Consider the following 15,103-nt stretch of genomic DNA (forward strand, 5'->3'; position numbering starts at 1 on the left):
AAGTTATGTAATGTTTCACCTATCAGTTTGTATAAATGAAAGAGGATTGCTGCATTATCCCCCAAAAATGCTAACTTTAAAGTGCGTTCTCAGAAACACACACACAAAAAAAAAGAGGAATCTTGATAATATTTCTTTTGTGGCTTAAAAAAAATTATCCATCTTTTCCTAGACGTCTGTTAAGAAACAAATATTTAGTTCTCAGTGTCTTCGACTGAAATGAAAAGGTCTTACAAATACAATGTGGCAGGATAAGTACCATACCAGGGTTGAATTTACAAGTTTTCTTTAACCTCAGGCGCTATCTTTATGAGGACAAAGATTCACAGATGCAATCTCTTTTGATAAACTGCAGTAATCTTAAACGTTAAATTTACGCTAGTTTTCCTTCCTCTTTTTACCTTGTATACGATAAAGTTGAATCCAGTGTTCTCGAAAGTAAAAAAGGAGAGTAACCAGTTTGAGTCACTGAAATGTAGACCCGCTAAAATGAACATTAGTAATTTAGAAAATAATTGACCAACAGAGTGAAACATTACGCATTAAAACCTAGCGCGTAGATATTACAGATTGATCACATGTAGGAAGATGCGTAACTACTAAATTAAACCAGCTGGTTAAGATCCTCAGCTTACTAATGACGATAGACAGATTCTTTAAATCATCCCTTATTTAAGGTTATTCAGGAAAGCTTTTGCCTTACTTCAATAGCAATGAATTCCCATATAAAAGAAGCTCCGTTCTACTACAATAATAATACAATGTCTTATACAGTTTCAAAAACAGAACAGTCGAATAACTGCAAGCAAACTATTCCATTTTAAATGGCTGCTTTGGTTTTGCACAACATAAATTAAAAATAAAGTAATACATGTTAAACGCTAAAGCTTATAAGAAGTTATCTATCAATTAACAATTTTTGATTTGTAAGATTTGTTTTGCATCGTAGGAAAGGAAAATTAATTTATAAAATTCAATTTTACTGAGGTAAATAACATTACAAGACCGAAGCGATGAGTAGACTAACTGAAGAAACGTTTCCTTCCTTTTTTGAGCTTCTAAATAGATCATGTTTCGCTATAGGTTTTATTTAGACTAAAAACTACATTTTTTTTTACCCATAGTTTGATAAAAGTACTTAATAAATAGAAACTAAGAATTTAGAAGTCGCTCATTAAAATAGGAAAAACACAGAATCAAGCTGTGAAGATTATACACTTCATAAACAAAAACAAACAAATGGGGAAGTAAGCGAAACGAAATCGAGAGCAAAGAAAGTCGAAATAGTGGAACAGTGTTCTTTCCATTCGTTTTTTAAAAATATTTTGTTTCCGTGCAAGGAAATGAAAAACCCTACTAAAACAGCTGTTTCTTTTCTAGTAAAAATGCACATAATATAATACGTCGGAACCTACATGAAACACTATATTTATGTTTTTCTAGAACTATTTCCAGACGATAATTAACTGTTTTAAGTACGAGTAATTACGGCTTTTACCCTAAGCATCTTTCTGGCCAACTCATCTATCCAGTGTTTCCAAAGTTCCGTGTTTAGGGAAGGGCATGATATATTTACTTATGGTATCTCATTTCTAAAACCCTTCTTTATATGTGCTAGTGTGGATTCTCTCTAGGTTGCCTTAAAAAGCCCTACATGAGAGCGCCCCTTGCTTTAGGAAGCAAGACTAATGTGCTTTGTTATAATCCTATAAGCTAGTACAGTTTAACTCTTCCTTTCCTTTGCTCCTGATGCCTAAAATAAGAAGTATTAGACTATGTTACAAAATAGGATTGGTCGACTAAGGATCGTTGCTTCTCCTCTCAAGTCTGCAATGGAGAGGTGAAAATTAGGAATTAAGCATTTTTCACAAGTACTCGTATGTTTGTGGTGTAGGGGTCAACACATTGATCATATAATTCGAAAGCCTCGTGTTCGAATTCGGACAAAGGTGCAATTTATTTCCTTACGATTTTTTGCTTCTTCTATATTGTTGGGGGAGGAAAGATTAAAAAGAAAAAAAGTGAAAATGTAAGAAACAGTGTTGATCCCTGAAAACGCAGGCTTGAATTGAATTGCATAGGTCCATTTACACGTCCCACGCTCGTTTCCTTTACCTTCCTTCGCCAGTAAATATATTGAAAGCTTTTTAGAGAGTCTAGACACAATTTGAAACACTTTCGCAGCAGTTGCTTAGTCTAAAAATAAGGAAGAAATTTAGAAAAGTTTGTCGAGAATATTTTATAGGTGTAGATCCTATATTATTATATACTGCCACATAATATATGTGAAATGATAATAAAATTTTCAATTTTGAATGTATAATATAGTTTTAGCAGCAAAGGGAACCACGCCATTATGATGACACGTAATAAAGATTCCGGCAATTTAGTGCAAGCTGTCCAGGGTTCGCTTAGGCAGGCACTTTTATGAAGGTACAATCTTTATGGCGGGTCAATTTTCACTGTAGCAACAATAATTTGCATTAAGATACCGGAAACGCTATTCCGAGGCACTGCTATGCAAACAGGACTTTTTGCTAATATTAATTTACATAAGTAATGCTGGAAAGGAGAAAAAATTGAAAGAGTCTATGGTGTGCACGCGGTAAAAACCGGGATAGGGCTCGGCAGATGGCAGTCATGTACTTTACCCTAATTAAGTAACCCAATTCATCTTGTAAACACAGATCGTAAATTTAGCTCTAGATAAATGCAGCGCAGTACCGTACGTAAATGTGTCTTCTTTTCCTTTTGATTTTCATAAAGGACCTTTTCTTCTTCTAACTTATATTACAGGCATACAAAACACATGCATACATAAAACACGCAGAATTTGTGTTGGCTATTTGTATTGTAATTAAGGCTTCCATCAAGGGTAATCTATTAGTAATTATGCTGAACTTTCGGGGAATTAAAATTTATGAGCGAAATTAGGTAGCGCGGAGTTTCAGCTTCCGCTAAGACCCCACTTTTTTCTCTTTAAAAAGTGCGAGGAAAGTATGCAACCGAATAGTTCAAAATAAGAAGTTGAGATAAAAACTTCAGAATTCTTTGTATGCAATTTATTAATGAAGTTTGATGTTTAATAAGCGTTAAAATGAGTAACTAAAATTATTAATTCCCTCTTGTAAAGCTGCGAAATAAGATTCTCTTTATATTTGGCTTTTAATAAAATTCCGTAAAAGAAAGAGATATTTCTCTTCTCATTTCTTGATGCTAATAAACAAGTCTTCATCCGACAGTCAAACCTACTGTAATTTCGTGAATTTGAATAAGTACTGTTTGGAGCTGGTGAAAATAGACATAAACAGCAATGTAAATGTAGATCCCAATGTTAACGACTCGTAGGTGGAGGCTGAAATCTACAATTACTGTTTTCTAATACTAATTCCTTTGCAGAGAGACTAGCATAATGCAAGTGCATTTTTATATGTATAGATTGGCATAACAGGTTTCAAAGGAGTTATTTGTTTGCACATTTAAGCTCAGTCCGGCGTGAACTACATTTGCATGATTGGAGTTTCAAAATTGCACTTAGTATTTGCATTAAAATTTAGGCATTGGATAGTTGTCAGTAGTTGCTGAACGACTGTTTCGAAAACGCGAAGCTGAAATGTTAGGGGACATATCCGTAATGGAAGTAATCGATCATAATTCAAGAGTACCCTTCAATTTAAATTCATTGAGCCTTTACAGAGCAGCAATTTTTTTTCATCTGCGGTTAATTACTACTAAAGAAATATTTGAATAACTGAATCAGTTCACTTGCTCTTCTAGAGCAGCTTGAACATAAGACGTTTAATTAACCCTGAACTTACTCTGAATAACATCTGTTATTAGAAATTACTTTGGACTCAATTGATTACACTTATTACGCTGAAATCAGAGAGAAATCTCGATCTTACTACAACAAAAATCTTTTGTTAGAATAGAGTTGCTAGCTAATTGATATATTTAGGTTAAATATATAACTGATTAAAATAAATTTAATTTTTTCTATAACGGCTGAATGCTTCGAGATTTGGCAGTTGTTAATGTGTAAGCAAATCTATTGGGTATTTCGGGGCCCACCAGTGGCCGAGCGGTAAAGTCGCTGAACACTGGTAGTTCGGTCCGAGGTTCGAATCCCGCGAACGGGCTGGCTGCATGGGCGTTTTCGTGGTTTTCCCCATGTGTAACGTTTATACGAGCCAGTTTTCCTTAGAAAGTCCTCCACGAAGGCATCCCTCCCCTTAGGCAGATAGCCCTCGAGGCTTTGCCATAATCACACACACACACTATTGGGTATTTCGCCCTCTCGACGCCAAGGACTTACGCAGGATGCACCCAACATACAGATGAATCAGCGTATCCACAAATATGTGACAGACAATGATATAAATTCTCATACCCTAATAGGAATATGAACCTGTGTTTTTGGCTATACCATTTGAATACAGATTACTACACTCCATAGGTTTCTCGAAACTTCTCAGAGAGAAAATCTTATCAGCAGCCTTTTAGCTAAGACCAAAGTATGGACACAAATGACTCGAGGTACAATATTTAATTTGTCAGATTAAAATCCGCAAAGATATAAAAGGGAGAATAAAATTCCCAGCCTAGCGTTCAAAAAGTTGCCCGATTCAGCAACCACTGTAATAATATTTGCTTTGTATTTTTGATGCTGCTCATTTAGAAGGGTTTAGAAACTTATTTCTTAGGTTCCATTTTTCGTTGTTTTGATGTTCGTCGATGTATTAGAGCGTTGAAGATGAATGTCATTAGTTTTGGAGCAAAGCAAAGCGGAACAAAATCCCATTTTTTTGTAATTAAAAAAGGCGGAATTACAAAAATATGCATATCATGCTTTTTTTCTTTACTTCTTTTCTTTGTTATTCTTCTTTTTCTTTCTTGGTGGGCCATTGGAAAGTTTGCTTTGATGATCTAAGAGAAAATCTAAGCTATCAGATTACTCAAAAGGAATAAATCGTTCACAGTCAAGATGTGCAAATTAGTAAAAGGAAAGGTAAATCTTAGCATTGCTACTTTGATTTTCCCCCTTCTGTTCACCAAACATTTTCTTCATTGTAGAAGAAACAAATTAATATTATATGATTGTGAAATTTGAGTCTTCAAAATCTTCTGTATGGAAGATTATTATATATCACTTCTATGAAGAGCTTAAAATTAAAAAGAGACATTTGTATGTAATGGTAAAACGAAACAAACTTGAAGCTGCAATTCACAAATTCCTTCCACACTAATCTTCTGAGGTATGTCTGTACAATATGGGATGACAAGAGAATCGTCATGACCAGCGGTGAACGAGGTCTTTAACCACCCACATAAGCGACCATTTCTCCCAACCATGAGTCTTCAAGGCCTTGTCGGTTTGGACTTGGGCTACGACAACAGAAACATTTCGCATAGAATTAGGACCATCATCTTGACAAGCAAGTTCATAATATGTAATCTAAGTAATAATAACGGAGTCCTTCTCATCCTTGATTGCATCGGAGCATTTTTAGTTGCGCTTATTAAAAATCAAGCAGCAGCAGCGTCACTCCTAAAATGAGTCTTTGGGAAACCGGCTATCCGTTCATAGGCCAAAGAGGTTCATTAAAAACAATAACAAAATGAAATCTGAATTCATAAGACTGATTGAATTGTTCCTACTTAATCAAGAGTTGATTTATATTAATGTTTAGCTAAAATTTTGATTTTTATATTATAATAATTTAATAAAACTTTGTTTTAACATAATATTTCGCCGGATATCGGCATTCAATATTATAGTTAATTGCATTAATTTAGCCTGAAATGCATTTCATTGATTTAGTTGCTTACTTCATTGTTGACGGTTTTCTTTTGTCGTTTGCTACGCTTACGAAGCAGTGCGAATTACAACTACTTTACGCTGTAATATTAAAATTCTACAAAGAGGTTTCGTGAAAAATATGCATTTTTGCAAATAAGCTTCCAGAAAATATTTCGAAATGTCTTTCTTTTTAACAGTTTGCGCATTTTACTTTAATAATGACTTCGCGTTATAAGGTTTTAATAAATCTGAAGGCAGCAAATAGTATTAAATATAAGTAGGCTATATTACCTCAGAGAGCGCTCTAAGGCTAATTTATCTTTATTTTTAATTTATTACCTTGTTTTAATTGGTAATTACTGAACTGGAGCGAAGTACAACCGTTCATCGAACGCAACCTCTCAGCCGCTGGCAAGTATTAAAATTATTTATGTAACACATAAGCGACATTATAAGAAATTATTTGTATAACGCAATCTCGTGCAAAATTTCACGAGTGAAAAGTTTAAAATTATCTAAGAAAAACAATAGAAACCTCGGAATCTTAACGAAGTGCGGTAAATTATATAAACGTTCAGAAGCATCCAGACAATTACAGTTTTGACATATCTGCCATCTTATTCATCGCTTGACAATTTCAAATGCGAAGAACAGAAAGTATGTTCAGCTAATTTCGCTTCATTTTTTTTTGCTGCAAAGCTGTAAGATATTGCTTTCAATTTAATAAAAAGTACTCTAGGCTATCGAAAAAATAACCCCAATAGAGACACACGTGAGAATACAGACGCGAGAAGACAGGAGAGAAAAAATCCTGTAATCACTCATTTGCCACTCGCTTACTCGACTTCCTTTTGTTTGTGGCTGCAGCACTTTCTCTTGTGTAAAGAAGTTAGTGCTGATATGATGTGTGTGTAGTATGTGCATCTAGTACGCAGAAAAATAATAATCACCGGACACTCTAAAAATTAATGTTCATAAAATAATTCTTATTTTAAAATTAATTTAATAAAAATTAATTCTTTAAATTGTCAAAACTACTCGAAAGCATCATTAGATTTCTCCACACTTTTATAAGCAAGCAGATTTTGCTGAATTGAGCGATAATTTCTCGCATATAAAAAGAGAGAAATTCTATATCTATGCCCTGCCTCCTAAAAAAAATAGTGCATCGAAAATGGGATAAAGCGAGTTGCATACTAGTGTAAATACAAGTAGAACTTAATATTTTATGTTTTTCAGAATCGTCAAACGCAAAATTAATTATTTTTTATTAAAGCTTTAAATAACAAGATTCATTAGCTCCACGAGCATGCTCATTACCTAAGACACAACTCACCTGACCTATATTAATACACATTTTTAATTAGACCTTAACATACATTTAATTAAATAACTATTGTTTCCAATTTCACGTTATTATATTAAAAAGATAAAAGATTAATTTTGTTTTATTAATAAATTATATAAAAAGATAAAATTTCTTTCATTTGAGGAGGATTTAAAAAGATTTAGCTCTTTATAAAAAAAAGCTTTATTTAATATGCATCACAGCGCTACTTTTTCTTTAAAAAATCGGGAAAATATTTAAAGCATTCTTAAAAAATGCCGTTAAAACAAGCAAACAATAAATTCAAGAATTAAAATTCAAATAATAATGAGACTTTAGTTCTGTCGAGGAGTGGGAGTTTCACTCCTCGACAGTATGCCCCTAAAGATAGAAAATTTCAAACTTTTCTCACTACTACGATGACAGATTCAATCGAAAAAGAGAGAACCATGAATCAACCTTTGTCAAATGATTAACGTATGCATCCCGGTGTATAAAAAAGTTTCATTTTTATTCGAAAGTATGCACTAAATGAGGGAAGGGTGTGGCTGGCGGGGGTGGTCATGATAAATGATCCCTTTTGGCTTCTTGAACAGGATGTTGCTTGCAAAGGATGACGACATAAACATGCCTCAAATCCTATTCCTTTTCCAAATGCTTGCAAGGGAATATCCACTTATTAAACACTTATACAGAATATCATTTTCTCAAAGGATTTGGGCGTAGGCCAAATCCTACTGTAATTCAGGCAAGTTAGCATTCTACAAGCAATGTAATAAATTGTGTAACTTGCGCTTTAATCTGTATAGGTACCATCTTGAGCAATTTCATCCGTCTCACTAATTAGCTGAATTTAATAACAGTTATTAATGAACTAACTTTATTATTAGAGGGCGATTAAAGACTTCATGTGCCGATAAAGATCTTCTTTGACACAATTTTTCCTTCCGCGTCGTCATTTTTCTTCCATTTCCCCCTCTCTCCAGTGGAAATATTTTGATATCGAAAGTTTAGGTATTTATAATCTTTCAAAATTTTTGCGTCAGTTTCATTGCAATATCCAGGATGTTTTTATGATATTTGATCTCTGTTACAAGATAAAAAAATATATTGCATTTATTTATTCAGAGCAAAATGAAAGAAAAAAGGCTCAGTCATATAAATTACTAGATAAGATTTAAATACCAGAAATTTCCAATGAATTAAATTAAAAATCTCGTAGATTTAATTTCTGCGATTACCATATAGGGTCCTGCTTAGTTGTACTGATAGTTGTTTTACTTTTTCAGCCTTTCCTGAATTTTCTTATTTCATTTAGCATTTCCTCGTCGGGATGCAAATTAAGTAGGTGAAAGAGAGTATTTAAACTGTTGAAACGAAAAGGTTAGTAAGAGCATGATTTCACTAGTGTAATTCGCCTATTTCGTCCTCTAGCTGTTAATCTTAGTAGTGGTTACGCATTGTGGACGTCTAGTTAGTATTAGCCGAGGTAGGTTTCTTAGCCAACCTCTTAGATTAAATTGAATTGTGAAGTCAAGCACTACATCTCTACCTTTAAATTTATTATTAAATTACTTTCAGGCTCTCACCGCAAGAGTGAACGTTGTTTTTGTGTAAGCGAGTAAATCCGTGCCTTCTGTTGCACATGTTTGATAAATAAAGGGACTTTTACATCCTTTCTCTGTTGCGTTCATCTTCACGCCTGTGTGAGAAGTTGCTAGGTACGAACTTTAAGTAGACCTAGTTACCATCCCATGCATACTAAACAGGTTAGCTCTCACAAACATTCGTGCCCAAAAATGTAAGCTGTAACTTATTTTACAATGCATTTTGAAAAACATTCATTTGACTTTTATATCATGCTATAGCTTATAAATATAAAACGAAATTATATACTTTCCTTTTACCAGATACTAAAATCACTGATGCTAAATGTGTTAAACGTTTTCCATAATAACCTACAATTTTTGTAAATAAACTATTTCGGTCTCTTATTTTTTATAATGAATGTAAAAATGTTGCAAATATAGGAGATGTCTCATATTTGCTAAATGTATGCTTTAAAATGCATCCTAGATAGACCTATATATATTTTTATCTTGTAACAAAGATCAAATATCATAAAAACATCCTGGATATTGCAATGAAACTGACGCAAAAATTTTGAAAGATTATAAATACCTAAACTTTCGATATCAAAATATTTCCATTGGAGAGAGGGGGAAATGGAAGAAAAATGACGACGCGGAAGGAAAAATTGTGTCAAAGAAGATCTTTATTGGCACATGAAGTCTTTAATCGCCCTCTAATAATAAAGTTAGTTCATTAATAACTGTTATTAAATTCAGCTATCAGCATGGCTTAGATAGTACAAGATGTACTTGTAATTTGAATTAGCACTCGAGGATTACGGAAACAAAACATCATTTTCGAGGTAAAAGTCAGAATCACATTTATTATTATATGATGAAGCTTTAACCAGTTAATTATGCAAGCCTTCTTAGATTCAAGTATTTGAAATCCATTCCTTATTACAATGATTTCTTTCGTTTCTCAGAGTTTATCCATTTTTTGTTTCGCAAAACATTTGCTGTGTCAGAGATCAAATTCGTGCTTTTTCATTCTGGAAATGTTAACTTGCCAGTTTAACATTAACAGACTGCGGTTATTTTTATTTCAAATTCCCAAAACTAGAACTCCATAAAGTTTAACTATATGATTTTGTTGCAACAGAAAAAAAAATCAAAAGGTTACAGAAGTTAATGCTGTTGTAATTTGTGCCTAACGATGGCTGAACATAATTAGTGTTCAGTTTCTTACCATTTACTATAAAACCAAAACCCAAATATTCTAAAATGAGTTCTTGAATAAAGTGACGAAACAGAATCTGAATGTAGAGAACATTTAGATTATTAGTAAAAAAAAATTAGCAGCATAGAATTTCCTCAAAAATTACCCAATTTTCACTAAACAATTGGTAGAATGCCTGTTAAAATTCATAGCATCTGGATTTAAAACATTAGGGAATTAAGAGATATTTCAAAAGTTAATCCGTTTTTACCAACCGTTATAAGTTGGCATTATGTATAAGTACATCGCATGTGTGCTTTGCTCTTGGCAAAGCACGCAGCAGCTGGGTACGATAAGAGATGGAAATGGGAAAGATGGAACTTTCTGAGAGATAATGGTTCGTATTTACGCTAAATTTGGGGAAATCCATAAAACCAATTCCATCGGCTCCTGGGAACGGAACTTGGAGTAAATATGGGGGCGCTTTGACCTTAATCCATCGGCCAGCGAAGCATATGTGAAGCATGCACAAGGACAGCAAATTTGCCCAATTTGCTTCCTTTTTAAAATTATGCCTTACAATAGTAGATACTATTTATTAACCTGGATTCCAGGATATGATGCTATTAGGAGATTCTGCGTGTTTTTAGAACTATTGGAAATATACCAGTCGCCAGAGGCGAAAGCTTATGTTACAGCAGGATAATTTTAACAAACTTTGCAAAGTTTCTTAAAGATTCAGAAGCACTGAATTTTTAAGATTGAAAATGAAATGCTTAGAAATTGTTTATCGTAATTGATTTGTAATATTTAATTGCAAATTCTTTATGTAAAATTTTCACTCAAGTTCTTTGCAGGACAGTCTCAGAAGTAGCTTTTAGCAACATTGTCTCATTCAGTACAAGGATCAATCACTGTTCTATAAGCATTTGAATTCTACAAGTAATATTTACGTAAAGGTATCTTGCAGGCATCTGTGTTATTCAAATTTCAACAACAATCATCTTCTTTGACGTATAGTTTAAGCGTAAAATCCTCCCAAGTACTTACATGTTTCTCTACAACTGTTTAATAAAGCATAATATTTTGTTTTTGCTTACATAAATGCCGCATTATTTCTTTTGCACTGAGATTATTATTTTATGGTTGGACTGTTAAAAAAATAAGGGAAAGGTTTATTCGACCAAACAGGCATTTAATTATTCCCTCCCCCCATAAAAACTAGGGAAAAGATTATTTCGCCAAGCAGGCACCTAATAACCTTAAGCGTACAGAACAAAATACCTCCCATGTAAGAATAAATTCCTTCAGAAAGAAGTTAAACAGCCATAGTCGCTGCAGCTATGAAACTCATCACTTCAGTTTTGACCAACAAATCCCTGAAGGTCTTCCGCTCTTCTTCTGCCTCTCCTATCAGGCAGACTCTCAGATCGGTAGATTTTACATGCCTCTGCTCTACATGCGACGATCACAGTGACTGGACAGATGATGATCAGGGCGCAACTGTAATAACCGTGTAATCCTGCCATACAAGAGGTAAACACCATAATTCTCATTGCTAAGCCGCTGTTAATAAATGTTAAAATTATTCATAACTCTCGTAGTGTACTAGAAACGGGAAGATCCATGGCTCGAATTTCGGTGTAGACATAGCTAATTTTTCATAATTCTTGTTCCGAAAGAAACCTAATAGCTCTAAAACTGCATATTTTTTTTTCAAATATAGCCTAAATGATGTTCTTTGTATCGATTTCATGAAATGTTCGACTTAATATGTTTTGTCCGTAGAAGCTCACTCGTATCTATTTATAATTCTTTCAATCTGTCGATATGGGAAGTTTCCTCTATCGTTTAAGCTAAATGTTCTACGACTAACGTCGCCTTTTTCCCACATATATTTTCTAAACAGAATTTTTCTACGGGATTATTAATTAACTTACAATTCTATAACCTTTAATTGAGAACTAAATGAATGATCTAATTAAGTTCATAAAGTCGCCTTCAAATCAATAAAATATTGTTGCCATTCAGTTATTTAGATTAAATTATACAAATGAACCCTACCTGTATGCGTTCGTTTGTGAGCTTTCAGGTGGGAGCTTTTCGTGTAGACTTTCTCACAGCCTTCGAAATCGCATCTATGAACTTTTCTCCTCTTCAGACTCTCTGAATATAAATCCGGTGATGCACTGGCCATAGTCATGGAACCATTCAGAAGGGCCGTAGAATGAGCTCCGAGTAGGGGAACCACGGAAGAGGAGGCGAGTCTATGTCCCTGGGCGGCTGCAAATAGTCCATTTGGCAAGGACCCGTTCACCAGTGACGGAGCGGCTGCAGCAGCAATGGCAGCACTATGTTTTTGCAACTGATGATGAACATGAGACATAGCTCTGGAATAAACAAAATGAACATTTCAGAAAAAAATGGTGATACATTATAGAGAAAAACTGAAGAAGGTTAAAAAATTGCTGATTAATAAAACTTTATTAAAAAGTTTAAATCGTTAGTTTCAATTTAATTATCTTGCGTGAGTGAAAACAAATTTTGACTAATATTCGACATGACCCAATTACTTTCAACTTTCTTGGAAAGAAGTTTAAAATGCTTAGATTTATATCAGTTTACCAAATATTTAAGTTAATAAAATATATAAAACTCAAATGAAGCAAAAATGTACAGAAAAACAATTTTTGTGATATCTACTAAAATTCTTATGATCATCCACATAGTGTTTACAATTAGTAATGCAGACATCTAAATATTAATTAAGGATTTACATAATAGCATACCGTTAAGATTTTTGTAGTTCCGAATTCAAAAACATTTCATACGATTTTTTTACTGTGAGAAAAATATGATCATTTAGATGAGAATACAATGTAGCATAACAGATGTAACATTTTACAATGCATATTAAAGCACGATGTTTTGTAAAATGATAAACTTAGTATAGCTTTTACAGTATGTAATTTCAAAGATTAATTTCTAGGATCTTGGATATGCATATAAAATGCTGCACGGTAAATTAAAAGAAATTAAGTACATAGCATAATATACTTTTTTTTCTTTCTGGACAATGTTATAACGAAGTGGTATGAAAATAACTTACTTCTTCCAAACCTATATAATTTACGATTAAAAAAAGATAGTGAAAAAAATAATTAATTAAATCTTCGACCATTTTGTTTTTTTATCAATCGAATTCAAAAACAAAATTGAAAATAGAGATGAAATGTGAATTTTAGCAAGAAGTGGTGCCCACAAACAAATTTCAGAATGCTTTGAATTTGCTGTATTTGATGTCACACAGTAGGAGCACCACTGCCCTCTATTTTCGATTGGAAGAAGCTCACGGAGAGGTTTGAATGACATATTGGACTAAGGTCTGGTTACAGCTCTGCCAAATTGTACAAAGACTAACTCTTATATTCTGATTCATTATCATGAAAGATGACAGTAGTGTGTGTTGAAGCAGAAGTACCTAGCGTGACAAGTGGATTAGCGTTTCGTACAACAACGAATCTATCTGAACACTGATGATCTTCAATTGAAAGTCTGGAGATGGCGTTGCTACCGGGCTCAATCTGCTGCTATTGTAAGCGCCATAGCGCTTGTCAGAGTGAAGTCACGCTTTTCGATGTCATAATCATTCCCAACCGATAATTCCTAGCACACAGAATGCAAACAATAGCAGCCTTCCGATATGTTAATGAGATGCTGGTGCCAGTTTTGTTATATCTTCAGAGTATACTAAATCCTGTTTTTAAACACGATAGTATACAGTTACATTGAACTAACATCAGCAAGTATGTGCAAAGTATTCCGGTGTTTCCTTAACTAGTTTTTCCAGGTATATCTTTTGCTGAGAAACTACAGGACACTAATGTCCGTTACGTTGATTTGAATTGAAGTTTATGACGAACTGCGTTACTGATCTGAGACACAATGCAAGCACTGAAAAGCAAGTTGGCAATAAAAACACTTAAAAAATTTGATTGCACAAATATTTTTAAAACAAACTTTTAAACATTCATCTAATTACAGAAATATTACAGTCAAGTATCTATCTTTACAAGAATCATACTAAATCCTGCGAGTTAATCTCTTACATTATGCTAGTCCAAGTTACACGTAAATTCATTTTTCTTTTCCAAGATGAAGAACTCATAAACTATCAGTTTAATATTCTAAAACCATGATCAGGAATGTGATACCCAGTGATATTCAATATGTTCATGTTGCATGTTCTTTTAATATATACCACTGCATTTACTGTGATACGAAGATTTGCTTAGATTGTCAGGTCTATAAATGTTTTGAGAAGACTTTAATCATTACTGTTTCCGTCTCGCGCACCGAATGTTAATCAATAATTTGATGAAAAGCAAATGCGACAAATACCTAAAACAATTATGCATTCTCAAGCCTCCTAATCTTTCTAGATCACATTCAGAAAATTCAGATCATTCCTAGATCACATTCAGAAGAACCTAGATCATTCTCAGATCACATCAGCCTCTTAGATTACATTTAGAAAACACCTAATAAAAAATTTTTGAGCAAGAGGAAAACCTCAAAAAGGGGTCAGTGAACCTTCCCCCCCCCGAAAAAAAAAAGATTGGGAAACTACGCCTTAGAGTCTATATTCTAGACTATATTAGGTTCCTTCAAAAATTCGTAATATTTTTAACTATATATATTTAATTGACAGTAGGAAAATATTCATGTATTTTCCTCATGCACTCATGTATACTCATGTATTTTTTTAAAATCTTCCAATATCTGATAGTCTCAGTAAGAGTTTCCTTGCAGTCTGATTCTTTTGGTATCTCTGATGGCAATTTGTCATTAACTTTTTCAACAGATTTCAACAGTTTTAAACCTTTTTCAAAAGATTCCTTGATTTATTTTGTTTCTGTAGACGTCGTCTTTTAGAAGAATCTTTCATCAGTCATCATTTATCTTTATCTCTTTTTAAAAGTTGGGGATAAAGTAACAGGTATATAGTGACACGCCCACACACACACACACTCACACATAATACATTTTATAGGCATTTCACTTCTGTCTATAACAAAAACGAAGCCATGTTGTTACTTTCAAGGGCCGAAGTTAAGTCTTAAGACCATGAGTCAGTAAATTCTGAAATTACAAAGCTCCATAAAAACAAAATCTTCAGTTGCAAC

The 15,103-nt window shown here is 33.5% G+C and overlaps 1 protein-coding gene across 8 annotated transcripts in view; it reads right to left on the reverse strand.

The window, feature by feature from the left end:
- LOC118188762 (uncharacterized) overlaps window positions 1–15,103 on the reverse strand; it is an 819,948-nt gene that overhangs the window by 28,233 nt on the left and 776,612 nt on the right. For all 8 annotated transcript variants that reach the window (XM_085809659.1, XM_085809661.1, XM_085809660.1 and 5 more), the window contains one exon: window positions 11,982–12,307. In XM_085809659.1, coding sequence (XP_085665785.1) covers window positions 11,982–12,307 — 326 coding nt within the window. The remainder of the gene's footprint in view (window positions 1–11,981; window positions 12,308–15,103) is intronic.

Source organism: Stegodyphus dumicola, chromosome X2, assembly GCF_044657685.1.
Source record: "Stegodyphus dumicola isolate Sdum_Otavi_A_Nest chromosome X2, ASM4465768v1".
Lineage (NCBI taxonomy): Eukaryota > Metazoa > Arthropoda > Arachnida > Araneae > Eresidae > Stegodyphus > Stegodyphus dumicola.